The sequence below is a fragment of the Salminus brasiliensis genome, chromosome 12, assembly GCF_030463535.1.
Source record: "Salminus brasiliensis chromosome 12, fSalBra1.hap2, whole genome shotgun sequence".
Taxonomy (NCBI): domain Eukaryota; kingdom Metazoa; phylum Chordata; class Actinopteri; order Characiformes; family Bryconidae; genus Salminus; species Salminus brasiliensis.
In genome coordinates, this window is record NC_132889.1 from 12,183,468 (window position 1) to 12,199,698 (window position 16,231).

Below are 16,231 nucleotides of genomic sequence, written 5' to 3' on the forward strand. Positions count from 1 at the left end.
TAGAAGTTTCAGCCTCTAATGAGTCTCTCTGAGCTGGAGCTGCAAGATTAGTGAAAGTAACATTACATGCATAGTTTTCAGTAATTAGCATACATTTTAAAACATCTTTGTCCATATCATGTGCTCTACACGATTTCCAATGGTTTGTAAGCACTTGTGTGGACACTAACATTATAACTAGTCTACAACTGGTGCCAACTCTAGATCCTTTTATCTCTTATCAATCTGAGGGGAACATTGGTGGGAACTTTCCAAGAGTGCTCACCAACCACTACTGTAAAAAGATGCAGACTTCAGCTCCAATCCTAATCAGTCTTACCTGATATATGTAATTAATGCCTTTAATGATGAAAAATCACCGTTTTCATCAAGGATGTGTGATAGATTTGGTTTGGAGGGGAACTTTGCAGGAAGGTGGATCAACAGGTAGGGTTTGGAGACCACTGTTCTAAGCATTTAGGGAACACATTAACCAAGGATAAAAAGTAACAAAAAGAGAAAAGCTAAATTATCCGAACCAGCACTGCACAAGCTTGTCATTTACGGCTACAGTGGGCAACCTAAAGTCTTCAATGGATGACATACCACACAGACCCAACAACCTCTCTGCTTTCCATCAGGACTAACCTGATTTGTGAGGCAGTTTGAGCACGAACGGCTTCATGTCAACTAGATAGTGATCAAATTCTGAGTCCAGTTTCTCCAGAGAGTCGTCGTCGTTATTCATGATGCCCTGAAAGTTGAAAACGGGAAAAGTTGATGGGGGGAAGGAAAAAAAAAAGTGTTTCACCGTTCAAAATTGCCCACATAGCAGCTAACGCTGACCGGTAGGTTAGCACTAACTAGCTACTTAAACTGTTACAAAACACATAATGGTTTAAACTGACCGATGAAAAGTTTTAACATAGCTATCTAACACTTAGTCAGTTATCGCTCATTAAACTTCCACATGTGGTGGTTAAACAGCATATACTTAAATCAGTGCGTACATTTTAACCAGGAACCAGCTTGCATAACGTAAAGGTAGCTGTAGCTAGCGCACACCGGGGAAAGGCGTTAGATAACTAGCACTAACTAACTTAGCTAGCGCTTGCTAACCGATGCACATCTCATCTCATTCACGTTGTCATTCAACTATTGAGCGCCACGAACCAAATGAAGTAAAAACACTTTGCATCCAGCAAGTTAGCTAGCTAGTACTATCAAAACAGGAGCGATGTTTAACCTCACCTGGCTGTTTCTAGCTCAGATGCACCAACTTGTTTGTAAATCAGTGCAACTAAACGGTTTCAAACGAAGGTTTCTGTGAAGTTAGAGTCAGCATCTTTGTTCGAAAATGGCCGCAGAGCAAAAACGGTTAAAATAAAAGTCACACACGACTACGCGTCTCATGAACCTTTGATAAGTTAATATATGAACATATGACATTTCATAAATTGAAAACTGGTGACAAATAAACGTAGCGCGCAGAATTTGTCAAAATAAAATCTCTTTACATGAATGTACCCAAAATATAAGACCTTCCATATTCTGTAAAGTCGATATAATTGAATATTTTATATATATTTTTGTATATGTAATTTCTGTGTCATTATACATCATGTTTTTGAGTTCCTTGTTTTTGTTCTGTTATCTACATGTACGTTTTATTTCGGTAATAATATATACTATTTGTGACAGAAACGATGTTTATATAGTTGTTCCAAATACATTAAAAATATTCATTTAAACCCATGATGTGCGTATGTTAGGGCTTTGCATTTGAAAGGGATTATTTCAGCTACCTCATATGGTTTCCGGCTTCATCCAGCGTCGAGAAGCAGTTGAGTCTCTTAGCAACCGTACGACGCACAGGTTGCGCGGGGAGCGGCCAGGTCCTGGATTGGTGCAGAGCGGATTCTGGCGGCAGTGAGAAAAAACACACTAAACAAACAAACAAACAAACAAACAAACAAAATAAATAAATAAACATCACTGGTGTTTCTGCTGATTTATTGATTTCATTTGGGGAAATCATTTCTTTTAGTTTCAGGAGCTTCTGTAAAGGACTTCGAGGCAACTTTTCATATTACACACTTCACATTACTGTGGCATGCAAAAGTTTGGGTAACCCAGTTAAAATGTATGTTACTGTGTTGTTATTTTGTTTTATTTATTTATTTTTACAAACTTTGATGTAAATAGATAACTGAGTAGAAGGTGAACTGATTTTAGACTGCAAAAAAGGACCAGAAAGGGAAAAAAGTGTGCAAAAGTTTGGACACCCGAGATATTTGACCTCTCAGATATTTAATATTTATAGCTTGTTCACAAGCATTGTTAGGAAAAGTCAAGTGATTGTTTGTTGTTGTTGTTTTTTTGTTTTTTGTTTTGTTGTTGTTTTTTGGGGGGGCTTGGACACTTGTGTTGCAAGTAATTGTATATATTAAGCTATATGTTTTTATTGTTCCGCTAACTAACTAGATACTTTATTGATCCAGAAGGAAATTAAGGCAAAGCTAACACAGCAATCCCCCCATAGCAATCCCCTATAGTAGTGGCTTGACGCTTGCTTTTTGTTTTGTTTTTTTTAAAGCCAGGTCAACATGACAAGAGTGAAAATAAAAACTATATATATATATATATATATATATATATATATATATATATATAAACTGTATAAATAAACTGTTGAATGATATTGAATGCATATATTTGTTTCTGTATGCCTGCAAAGCACCATAAGCTAGACAGTCCCTCTAACATCACCAATGGCCATACTGTGTTTCACTGTGTTTTTCTTGGGACACTCACTCTGGGACAACCATTAAAAGGGTCTTAATGGTTTTAATCCAAACTGAAGAAAGGCCAAAAACAGAAAAACAGAAACAAACAAATGAATAAATAAATACATACATAAACAAACAAACAAACAAGAAACCAAAATTAGCTACAAAATCAAAGCAGCCATGTCTGGGTGTCTTAAGGACAAGACAACCATATTTACCATTTATGTTGGACATATATATAATTTAACTTCCGCCTTTAACCCATCTGTGCAGTGAACACACACACACACACTAGTGATCAAACACACACAGTGACAGTGAGCACACATGCCCGGAGCGGTGGGCAGCCGGGGAGCAGAGAGGGTGAAGGGCCTTGCTCAAGGGCCCAAAAGTGGCAGCTTGCCGAGCCCGGATATCGAACCCACAACCCTGTCATCAATAGCCTGGAGCTCTAACCTCTGAGTAAAACTCATTTCTTCTATTTCAGAAGTCTGGTTTCACTGCGGTTCTGCAACTTAGTGCTTAGCTAGCTACATATTCAGAAACACACACAGCCCACAGCTGAAAACCTCTACTTTGGGAGAACATGACAGCGCAGCTAAAAAGACTAAAAGCTAACGCTAGGCTGAAGCCACTTGGAGAAGTGATGCTGTGGGTCTCCACACAACAACCGAGGAAGCTAGCGGGTGCTAGCTTAAAAGCTAGCTAGCTAACCTTACCAGATACTGGTAATACTTTATTAATAAATGACAAAACATAGCTACTGTTTACAGTCTAAAAGGCTGAGCTAGTCTATGCTAGCTATGTGGTCGTGGAGTGCTGTGGCTCTGTAAAGCAGCTAAATAAGCGTGAAGCATTTTTAAGAAGTTCACCATAAAAGGGAAATGAGCTAGCTAGCATGTTTAATTCTGAGGTAAAATAACAGGGTCGTAAATGGGCACCTAGTAAACCCCCGTCTCAACCTTTTTTCCCCCAACCAAAACCATTTATTACATGATTATATGATGCCATTTATACATGAACTAAAAACACAATAAATCGCTAGCTACGTTTTTGGTGGTAGTCCAGACTTCAGCTCTCGTCCTCAGAGCGGTCGCGGAGATGTGGAGATGTGGAGAGAGCTGAGGAGTCCAAGCTTTCCACCAGATGGCGGTGCGCGTGTGTGGCGGGCGGGCGGGCGGGCGCGCGCGCGCCTCTCAGTTGGAAGCGCACGCAGATCCAGTGACGTCAACTTGTGAAGTGAAGGAGAAGCGCTCAGAGGAAACTGGAGAGAAAAGCGAAAGAGAGAGAGAGAGAGAGAGAGAGAGAGAGAGAGAGAGACGGGAGCGGACCCACTCGGAGTTCTCGGAGGCTGTGCGCTCCTGTTTCTTTCTGCTATGGCTGATCTTATCCACCTCCACGACTCTTCTGCCGCGCTCGCGAACCGCTTCGCCCGCAAAGGCGCCCTGCGGCAGAAGAACGTGCACGAGGTGAAGAACCACAAATTCATCGCGCGCTTCTTCAAGCAGCCCACCTTCTGCAGCCACTGCACAGACTTCATCTGGTAAGAGGCAGCTAGCTTTAGTTCCTAAACGGTCTTCTCTGCACGGAACAGCCGAAACCTGGACACCTAGGTGTCCCTTGAGATACGCCAGTACACTTTCTCTCTAAAACTCTTTTTTTTTTTGGGAGTGAACTTGAGGAGAAAAGAGCGCCTGTACATCACCTTCACTCACCATCACAACAAGGAGCAGCACCGCTGACAGAAAGAAGCGCCATACTTTACGCGCAAACAGAGCAGTTTACATTTAAGTACTCACAAGTACTCTGTTTAGGTGAAAATGGGTTTGAAAAAACAAAGAAACAAAGAAACAAACGAAAAAACGCGGCATTTTTATGACGCCAAATGTCTGTAATTATAATGACGAAACAGAAACAGGTGGATAGTAGGAGCACACAGACCTCCGTATCAAACAGCGGGTCACTACTGTAAAGCGTTCATTACTGTAATGTGTGGGTTTGGAGTCTATTAGGGAGCCAAAAGGGCCGTTTACGTTCCTCTGTCAAACTGTAGCAGCGATAATAATGGCCAACTCTTTCAAGGAGGGGGGGGGGGGGGTGATCATACTGGAACTGTATCAGCATCGACAGGTCATTGCTTAAAAAAATGTATCACCATCGAACAGCTGTCAGGATTTGACTGATACTACTGTGTCTGTTATATATATATATATATATATATATATGTATATATATATATATATATAGCATAATCATATATAGTGATATATATAGATATATATATATATATACACATAACATAATAGACACTTATATATAAAATATATAAGTAATAATAGACATAAATATATATATATATATATATATATATATATATATATATATATCTGCATTTGCAACCCTACAGAAGTAAACATTATAATCAAATATAATGCTAATCCAGATACATTTAGTCCTGATGCTCATGTATTGCAACCAGCAGATGTACATAGGTAATAGAATATACTGGGTGTGCGCATCAGCTCATGGTTCCTATATTGTTAATACCCCTTTAAATCAATCTTGATTTTACATTCAACTTTCATGGTTTATACGTTTTATATAAGGCATACAATGTACTTTGATGAGTCCCATATACAGGGGCCTGGTAAAATGACATGTATTTTTGATTTTCAAAGTAAAATTGCACATTCCAAAACATACCTATTGGTTAGTAGCTTAAATTGTTGATCTGTGAAAAATAATCCAATAACTACAACAAAAATAGACACGTGGCTGTTTGTGTTTTTGCATCGGCAATAGCTGCTCTCCACATGTTTTTAGTAGAATATTGTACATTTTGGACTAAGTGGATGGGTCCTCATATAGTGAGGTGTTAGCTATGTGAGAAGTGCTTAGGTTAGAATATTGAGTTAGATATCAGTTGGGCCAAACTAGATTGAGTGTAAATGTATGCGTCAGGCTCTAACTGACTGTTCAGTTAGAACACAGGTATTTTCATGATCAAAGATTAATAGGCCCTTTATGTGACTGATATCTCAGTAAACCCTTTTTCAGTTTTTGGACCAGAGTGAATTGAACCTGCAAATGGTCTCTATAGCACATGCCTATTTCATCATTGTCACACACAAACCTTTACCCAGTTTACACCAGGTCACTTCATGTGTCTTGTGCATCAGGGTTATATCTGGATAAGGCCAAACCACAAAAAATACAGATACAAATCTGACCACTCAAACCACTTCAGGAGGTGGTCTGAGGCTCATTTAAGCCACATGTTATAACAGTGCAAACGCACCCATCTTTCCAAGATGCATTCAGCAACCAAAACCCCTCCCTGTACAACCAAAACACCAGCAGTAATTGCCGTACAACAAGCAAACTTGCATATTTGACTGCAAAGTGTAAATGCAAGTGGCTTCAATCTTATCAGGATACAATCCAGGTACTAGTCACATGACATGACCAGGTGTGTTTGTGTCTCCAAACGACAGGTTGTTTGTGTCTCCAAAATGGTAGCTAACTTAACAGGTTAAGAAAAACCTACTTCTTCATTTTTAATGGAAGTCAATGTAAATAGATTTGTAAAAATTATTTATGTAAGTCATTTTAAACTTCACATTGGGTCAACTGTCTGATTCCAATCACATCAAGTAAAACTGTTTTTTATATGACAGTGACGATATACTTAAGTGTGTATTCTAACACTTCTCGTTCTCTGTTGCTTCCATATTTCTTAATTTCTTTTTTCTCTTTCAAATCCACAGGGGATTTGGCAAGCAAGGATTCCAGTGCCAAGGTAGCGTATGTGTGTATGTGTGTGTTGTGTGTGTGCGTGTCCCCTGAAACTGATATTCACCGGTAGCTCCTGCCCTACACTCTTCCATTAATATGTAGAGCGGATGAAATGGGCTCCGCCTGCTGCGGACGCTGCTGTCTCTGCTTTTACTGCCTTCCTGTAGTAATAGTGCTGTTGTGCCATCATAGTAGATGAAGAGCTACAATACATTCATTTGTTTAACTTTCATGTCATATTAAGAGAATTTACTCTCTCTGTAATGTGGAAACTGCCATGCTTGCCAGGGCCTTGCTGCGCCTGCGAAGTTGCTGGAGGAAAATGTTCAGATGTGTCACTGTTAGATGGATGGCTGCTTTTGGACTTCGGTGAAGTTAAAAGTCCAGCCATCAAATGGAGAGCGAGGATAAACACGGAAAGTGGACCCTTCCTCAGGCATGACGGAGCTGGCGCTGCGTTTGCTTGAAAAGACAAATAGAGTTGTGTCCTTTCCCGCCCACTGATGCCTAGAGAAAGCTTGAACTTTGAGTTGATACCTTGGTTTTATGCTGTTCTACTATTATTGTTATTATAATTTGGGTGATCTAATGCGCTGGGTTCTTCAGAATGGATGAGAGGCAGTGCAGTGTATTATGCATGTGGGTGTGTGCTCTTCTGTTGGCTTTTAAAACATGCACAATTTGGACAAAATACTAGTGTTGCAAGAATATTGCTACGCATTTCAATACCTTGTTTGATATGGACAAAGTAAAAGTGCCACTATGTCACAACATTTTGCAGCTAGGGATGGGACAACACATAATATTGGATCAAACTGTATCCTAGTGTACTGAATTGTATCATATTATACAGTATGGATGAGAGCAAGCACACGTCACTTGCCTATCGTCTAACCCTATGACATTGCATGGTGTCACCATGCTGTAAAGCTGCTACAGGCCATGTAGCTCGTCCAACAATAAAACAAGCCCTTTGGTTTACATTTTTCTTTACTTTCCTAAAAAGTAAAATACAGCAGACAGGGAGATATGTGGCTTTAAGCCACCTGCAGAGAGGATAGAAATATTAAGCTGTGGGACCCTGACAGTTATACGTACATCTGTGGTAAACGCTCCATCACAGGACAGCTAATGATGCTAAAGTAGACCGTTTTAGTGTTAAAAGTTAAAGGAGCGCTAAATGTTGATGCTGCATTGAAAGAGCAGAACCTATAAACTAGTGAACAGGCCAAGGCAATCCCAGTTTAATGTTAGCCTGTAACAGCTAGCTATCAGCTCGCTCACCCAGCATGGGCTGCATCTTTTTTTTTGTTTTGTTGAAACGTAGGTACCTAAACAGCTTCACTTGCCTTTTCCCTGAAGGGATTTTTATGTCATGATTATTGTCATAACAATACAATTCAAAGTGGGTCTAAATGCAGCATTCATGTCATTACAATAAATGGAATAAGGAATCAAACCCTATGGATTAATTTAATCAATAAATGTAATTATTCAGTACCACACACTACATAAGGTCGTTCGTCCAATTTGACACTCATCAGCCCTATTGCTTTACATTTATCTATATAACTATATCATTGTGTCATGTTAGCTTGTGGCTAGTGTGTTAGCCCATTAGCTTGTGGTTGGAGTGTTAGCTTGGGATACTGTAAACCACAGTAGGCGGGCCTTCTATCTCCTGTGTGTCATTTGCACTTACCGTAGTCAGACGCTAGTCAGCTTGAGCTAAGCTTGACACAGCATGTTGCTAACATGCTAACGGCTTACAGCTTAAGATTTCTGTGTGAAACATCTGCTTGTGAAATTTAGTTCTGGATTAAGTTTATCAGTATTTGCATATAAGCTACTTTATATTCTTCATACGACTGCATACACCCAGTCATAACACATGTACCGTGGCAGTTTGACATGGATATAAATGCCATTACATCCCTATTTTGAATGAAATTTGAATGACAGTATCCATGTCACTGCATAATCTACTAACAAGATGGGCTAGAGTCTGGAGGAGTGTTGTTTAAGATGCTAAATGTTCTGGAGTGAGTTGTTTGTTGGTGCTGGTTGTTTGTAAACCTGGGTGTTTGCTTTGGATCGCATAATTCATAGAATGCCTTTGAACAATTTTTCAATGCGTTGTTATATTTCTAATATATTGTGTAGACCTGGCAGGTTTCTGTTGTCTTGATTTTGTGGATTTTGTTTAGCAGGAGATTTCTTCTTCTCTTCAAAATCCGCTTTTGGAAACTTTACATTCTTTGTACCACAGTTTACCCATGGCAAACATTGTGCATTGCTTTGTCATTGCAGGCATGTTTTGGGGTGTACTTTACTGAGGGAACTTCCACACTTAGTTTGAATGGGTAGCACAAATGAAGAGGCTCTATATCAAATTACTCAGTACTTCAGCGCTCTTTGCCCATGGTAATCACATTGGGCAAATGCAGGAGGACTGTGTTTGCATACTCAGATAGTGACAGATGGCAAAGGTATCAATGTTTGTTAATCCCCAATTATCTGATCTTCTCTCTGGACATTTTCCATTAGATATGAAGCCACATGTGCATGTGGGAGAGTGCATGTTTATGTTTGTGCTTGTGTGTGCTATATATATATATATATATATATATACATGCTAATCTAACCCCTCCTACTAAACTCTGTGTTCACAATGAAGCAAGAATTCTGTATAAATCCCTCCACCTCGCCATTTCTCGTGAACCTGACACCATTTGGTCCTTGTCTGCAGCATTAGACTGCATCATGGAGGGCACTTGAATCCATCAAGGTGAAGGTTAGAGTTGTTAAAATTCTTCTGGTCTGTCTCTCTAAACTCTGGTTTCTGGGAGTATTACAGATTTTAAAGAGCAAGACTGGATGTGATCATGGTATATAATGGATGCGTATTCAATTAATATAGGCACAAGGGTACTGTATACTGTCTCAAAATATAACTGCAGTATTACAGAGTAGAGGGCAGGGAGTAGCTTAATCTGGGCAAGTCGCTATTGGTTCTCTGTTTATGTGGCTTCAAAAAATTTTTTTTTTAAATCTAAAAACGATTCATTAATTCAGTTTGATATCGGAATTGAAGTAAATATGAGTTTCCGACTGGGAAGTTGCACTTGAACACCCCCTCAAGTCGTAATTTCTAGTTGGAAATAACTGGGAGATACATTTCTGAGTAAAATTGGACGGGATACCAGGATAAGTTAAGTTGGACTGGATATCTGAATAAAAATCAGATACAAAGTCTTCACCGTGGCTGATGAATTCCACAGCTCTAGGAAAAAGCTGTTAGCCTGTCTATTTGTGCTGGCTTTGGTAGCCCTGAGGATTGTACCTGAGGGACGTGGTTGGAAGAGGTGATGTCCAGGATGAGAGGGGTCGGCTATAATCTTGCCAGCGCGCTTCCAACATTGGCAGAGTACACCTGATGATCCTCTCTGCTGTCCTGATTGTACGGTGGAGTTTGGCCTTGTGCTTATGAGGCCAACGATGCGAACCAGATGGTTACAGATGATGTGAGGATGGACTCGATGATTGCCGTGCAGAACTGGATTGTCAGGGTCAGACATCCTCTGTGCTCTCTTTCATATGGATATCTCTACAGTTTTTTGTGTGTTCTGCAGCGAGAGGTTGCTGAAATAGCACACATTCACACTGTGTGATGTAATGTTGTTAGCTGGGTGTTTCTTCCTGTGGGATAGTTGAGTGTTTCAGTAGTTTGAGCATAATAGTCACAATAAGATCATATAATCTAAAGTACTTAAATTAAAAACAGCTTAGTAAATAAAAAAAATTAAAAGCTTTAAAGTAAAAAAATATTGACATAAGATTTCAGTATTGGTATTGATCAAAGAAGGGATATTGTGCCATATTAGATTAATCCAGATTAATCCCTAGGAATCACAGGCACCCGACCACATCCACAACTCAATATTCCCACACTCTATTCTCACACTGCTGGAAGAAACCCAGCATGTACGTATTCATGTTACTCTCCAGAGAGAATCCTCAGAGAGAATAAGAGTACATTCAGTCAGGATGTAGCTTTAGCTGCATGCCCCTTACGCTGTGGTGCAGATGGCAGTGCTGATGGACCGAAGTTCCAGACAGCAAGTGCATGTTCTTGGAAGCATTAGGAGACTGAACAGAAGCAAGATGTTCAGCAGTCTGTAACAATGAACGGGTTTCTCTGAGAACCTGGCAAGGCCTGTAAGACTTCTGGAGAAGTTAGATAATGGCTTTTTGTGATTCCTTGCCAATGAGAGTAAAGGGCAAAGAAGGTCAGTGATAAATACTATCTTCATGAAGTTTTCAGATGTCCTTCTTAGCCTTTTCCCCACAATAGGCTTTCCAACCAATAGCCATGAAATGAGCAAAAGCAGGTCGAACTAAGTGGGTCAGTCTCATCTGTCATCTGGATTGCATGATTCGCTGAACTTTGGCCCCTCTTGGTCACCTGAACGTTGCCTTAGCTGGCTGATTGTAGTGTGCAGAGTTGAGAGCTGAGTGCTGATCCTTGTCTCCAGAACTGTTAATGAGGGTGAGCCTCTGATCCTCCTCTATCACAGACACTTCAGATTGACCAGGGATCGGTCTAATTAGACCTCAGCCATTATTAGACAAAAGTAGAGGAGAAACAGGGTATAAAATGTAAGTCTGGGTCACACGTCTTCATGAGCATGATCTAGGAGCATGAGAGATCTTACTGGAGCTCAAAGTCAGGGTGGGCTATATGGCAGTAATCTAAGGACATTTTCATGATGTATGATGCAGTATGTGTCACCAGTAGTGTAGTCATATCTGGATTGTTCTATAAGGGGCCCAAAACACAATATACCTTATATGTAAAGACTCTTAATATAGTCTAAAAGTCGAAACCCCAAAAAACTCATCTCCAGGATGATAAATTAATTGGAAAATGAAGAAACCTACTAACATTTCAATAGAAGTAAGAAAAATAATTTCCCAAGTCACTTTGGTTCATTTATATTACTTTATTTATCATAAAATAACATTCTGATGTAAAGGACAGCTTTCTCGTTACCCTCCCCATATGTTTTTACTAGCTCTGTTATTGGCACTGTTGATGTTCATGTTGTTTAATTCCTGTGTTTTGTTAGTTTAGTTTATGATTTTCGGTTTTGTTTCTTTTGTTTTTCTCTCGAATGCAAATAGCTACTTTTCTTAGTTCTATGAGTTCTCATTTAGACTTTCTGAAAAAGTCTAATAAAGTGAACTCGCACTTGCATCTTGCCTCCACACCGCAATCGTAGCACTAGTTATTCTAGAAACACACAGTTATTCTAGAAATAGTTATGGTGGTATTCATTTGAATGTAGTTTTCATGAGGCAAGCAGGATGGACCCAGAAAAGCATGTTTACAGCAGCCTATAGGAAGTAATGAGTACAATAATAACGTTATATGAAATTGGCATACAAAAAATAAACCAATTCGTACACATAGTAGCTATTGTATCATTGTATTATATACAATAATGTCATAATGACATTTAATCTGCCTCTTGTTACAATTCAGTTCATGCAGTTTATAATCCATTGTTGTTGCTGTTTTTAGACTCATAAACAGATTATAAATAGTCTATAACTACAGGCAACTACAGGTTTGTAACTTGTCTTGTACAGGCAGTTGTTTAGTGTTCTAGCTCATGATATGTTGAGGAAACTGCAGCGTGGAAGAATTTCTTAGAAGGAAATGGAGATTCTGTGAGCTTTTGAGCCAATGACATTCCGCGCTATGAAAGTAGAACATGATGTTCTTGCTCATCTTTAAAAAAACTTCTTGGTGAAAAAGAGAGAGAGAGAGAGAGAGACAGAGAGAGAGAGAGAGAGAGAGAGATTGTTACATGTAGCAATTAACTATTTACAAAAATGGACAAGAAATAAAGATGTTTAAACCTTCTCCACACAGTGATGTGGCACGGCACCTTCTTTACAGTTTAGCGAAGGAAGGCGGCAGTTTATAGTTTTGAGTAATTAACATTATTTATCATGTAGCACACTGCAGTTAAACCGATGGTTTATTTACTTGTAACTGAACTCTTGCCCTGCATCGGTTGGAGCAGTGCAGTGCTGGTGTAGTGTGTTCTCTACAGCAGTAGAGACTTATTTACTGTAATTTTAGAAGCGAACTGGGGTAGACATTCATCTTCACTGTATAGGTTCTTTATTATGCTGTCAGAGACACACATGACCCATATGAAGTACCGAGCAGTGAACAAGGCTTTAGAGAGAGAGAGAGTGCTAACAGTGAAAATGCAGACAGAAATAGCCATACTTTGAATTCCAGTTTCATTGGATTCAGTGTTTGTAATCATTTGTACTGATACAGTTGCAAGTTGTGGGTTCAAGCACGAACTAACTGGTTTATTTAGGCAGAAATATTCAACCCTCATAGGAGCACATGTTTGCAAAAAGGGCTTTGTTTGTTTGTTGCAGAAACACTGGAGACATTAAGGAGCAATGATGTAAAGATACAAACTACTTTTTTTCAAAAGTTAGTTCGTTTTTACTGTATTAATGTTGATTTCATTCTGATGTTATGTTGTACTTAACAAAAATGTGCTTATTGGGCACAAAGAAACACAAAGAAAGTGAATGAAATATGTTACATTAACATTATTATTTGTTGGACAGGTTAAAAGTGTTAATGTTACCTGCTAATGCTTCCATTTTTACATATTTTTTAAAAATGTTGTAGTTTTTAAAATAATATATAAATAAATAAATAAATAAATAAATAAAATAACAGTGTTGTCAGCCGATACTCAAAGTTTTAGTATTAGAAGAGAAAACTGGTATTGTACCATTTCTGTAATGTTCACTTCCTGAAATAACACACTGGTGCGGAATCTAAGGCTGTTTCGCCCTTTTAAAGTGTGGAAGAAAAGTAAACTGGCCTAAACACAATAACCAGTTGTTACAGAAACGTGTGGTAAGGCTAATTTGCCCAACGTCAGCAAAGGGACATTTGAAAGAGCAAGATGAACGACTCTTTCCGAGTGGGCACCTTCTCTCTGCCCAAATTTGGTACTGTTTTGTCTCTGCCTTTGTTCTCAGAGGGTCCTGTGCTAACGTGGCTGTCATTACTTCTGGGGCTCTGACTGCTCTCTGTCAGTGGAGGAAAGTGTTCATTTGTCTGTTTTACAGTAGGCAGAGCATGAATCAGCTTTGCCCCCTTTCTCTCTCACTCACACACTCTTTTTCCCTTCCCACTGGCCTTTGAAGTCATGCACCCGGACCAAACCGGCCACTCCATCTGGAGAGCCTGCGGCCACAGCTAAAAAGCTAGTCACGGCCGGCCGGCCTTATGCCTGTGAGAGACAGAGAGAGCTGTAGAAATGCGTAAGGGTGTTCGGGGTGCTGAATCGGAAGCTGCCTCTCAGCTGTGCACCCCCACAACCCGAATCCTTCTAAAACTTTCTAAAATTTTAGATTTTAGGTTCAATTAGGACGAGGTGGGGTATTTTGCTGATTTCCACATGTATCCTGCTGCTACAGTGGACTGGTTTGAAAGCAAAAGCAGCTGCACCGTGCCGTGTAACGTTTTGTTTTTATTGTTTATTCATGCACTGTGTCGGACAACCATTGTGCTACATGTCAGCCTATGTTGTTTGTCCTCGCCTCACTGTAAAATTCCCTCTAAAGCAACTCTCATACAACTACATGAGGCCATGTATAAATAATTGAACTAATTACTTGATTTCTTTAACATTTAAAGAGTTTATAGACTGAAATAAAAACCAGGAAAAGTTAGTTGAGCTTTAACCATTTGAATGCCTGTTTAGTAAAACAGAAATCCATTGTTCGGACTTTAATACTCATTGTAACGAGTAACTAATTGCTGCCATATTAGAATTTTCATATTGAGCATTGTGTTGCTGTATTTGGTAGTTGATATTTGGTATCAGTGTTAAAATGCTGGTATTGTTACAACGCTGTGCCTAGTGGCTGGAGCTTGCAGAGCCGGAATAAACAGTTTGACAGCCCCAGATAGGCACAGCTGGTGAGGGAAGAAGGAAAACAGGAGCGAATGTTTTGTCTGAAAGTGAGTAGTGGCAGAATACAGCACAGGGATCATCCCACCACCTCCTGTCGGAGATGCCTGGATGGTGGCAGGTTTTTTTTCTTTCTCCTCTGGAGGAACCATTTGAATAGTAATACAGGGTTGTGTGTATTTACCAGTGTCATAGTTCTAACGCATGTATATCAAAATGGTATGTACAACTGAAACATACATTAGAAAGAACATTTATTTAATGTTTGAGTAGAAATGAAGAAACATGTTTTTTAACCTGTTAACCTAAATCAGAAAGAAAATGTTTCTGCTTACATTCGATACTACGTACGTTATACAGGAGTAGTCAAAAATATTGCTTAACTGTTACATTGGTAACACAGTTTCTTTAGCATGTTTTCATAATGTTTCCTAAAGGAAGATTGCACTGCGTTCCCATAAAGTCATAATGATCCGGTGGTTAAGCTGTGAACAAAGTCAGAGTGGTTGGATGTGAAAGGGTTAATTGTAGAGAAACTTAATGATTTTTCTTTTACAGTGCTGGTGATCGTAACCAGGGGTTCTATGTCTACTATGTAAACTGTCATTTCATTTGCTATCCAAAAAAACAGTGAAGGTACATGGGTCTTTTTAATGTTGGTTATAGTAAAAAGTGTTAAATCTGGAAAATAGTGATAGTCTGGGGACTGTTTTACCATCAACACTCTACTATTGTTCCTGCAATGTAACTCTCTGTCATTAATCTATATCATGGAATAAAATGTGTTTTTAATACATTTTAGGCCAGAGTCATTTTAAAGTGATTGAAAATCAATGTCATATCCATTTCCTGTAATGATTTTCTGTAAGGTAACTTCCTGGGGAATTGACTCTTCAGAAATCTGGTTCCTATCACCACCATTGTGAACAGTTCTGACTTGACAACTTACTCTAGAACAGACCCTTCTGAGTGACTGTTTATGTATTAACCATTTAATTATGCAGAGATTTGAAAAAGCACACTGTTCTTCACTGTTGTACATAGATCGTTTGTAGTGGTTGGGGTTTTCTTCCTGACACACTCCCACAATTTCACAATTGATTCTGTGAGTGTGCTGTTCATGACATCACCTTAATTTTCTCACTTATTAACCTACTCTAGAACTTGATGATCAGTACAGCGTCTTCCTTTGACTTGTTGGCAGATTAATTCATTGTTATCCAGCAAAAAAGAAGGCATTGGACAGTCTATGGCTTCTGAGCTAATCTTTCTTGCAATTGCATTATCAATTTATAATTAAACTGTGAATACTAATGTAGAATACTAAAGTCATCTAGAGAGCCTTATATATCCATGTATTAAACAGAACAAGCACATTTTGGCTGGAGTTGCTGACTAATTATGAAGCAATTTTCAACTTGAGATCTCCATTAAAAAGTGAAGTACATTGCTGACTCATTTTTGAGTAGAATGGTGCATTTTAGTTGCCCACATGGTCAGAGCTCACAGAGATGCAAGTGACTTGTTAGAGTGACCCGAGAACGCGCAGTTGAACTGGTTGTGTTTGCCAGCACATGCAGTGGGAAAGCTCTACTGTTTGGTAGAGTGCTTGAGTAGGAGACAGCCAGCACACTACTGAATAGA

The 16,231-nt window shown here is 39.2% G+C and overlaps 2 protein-coding genes across 13 annotated transcripts in view; one reads left to right on the forward strand and one right to left on the reverse strand.

Annotated features, from left to right (window-relative positions):
* cep112 (centrosomal protein 112) overlaps positions 1–1,317 on the reverse strand; it is a 161,090-nt gene extending 159,773 nt beyond the window's left edge. For all 11 annotated transcript variants that reach the window (XR_011980728.1, XR_011980727.1, XR_011980730.1 and 8 more), the window contains exons 1-2: positions 1,231–1,317; positions 628–733 (exon numbers count right to left, since the gene is read on the reverse strand). Coding sequence is in view for 5 of the 11 variants with exons in the window: in XM_072694215.1 (XP_072550316.1) it covers positions 628–727 (100 nt within the window). In the remaining 6 variants the exon portion in view is untranslated. The remainder of the gene's footprint in view (positions 1–627; positions 734–1,230) is intronic.
* A 2,718-nt stretch (positions 1,318–4,035) lies between these two features.
* The window catches only part of prkcab (protein kinase C, alpha, b), a 195,610-nt gene continuing 183,414 nt past the window's right edge, over positions 4,036–16,231 (forward strand). For both annotated transcript variants that reach the window (XM_072694130.1, XM_072694131.1), the window contains exons 1-2: positions 4,036–4,311; positions 6,536–6,567. In XM_072694130.1, the coding sequence (XP_072550231.1) occupies positions 4,145–4,311; positions 6,536–6,567 (199 nt within the window). In that variant the 5' untranslated portion in view covers positions 4,036–4,144. The remainder of the gene's footprint in view (positions 4,312–6,535; positions 6,568–16,231) is intronic.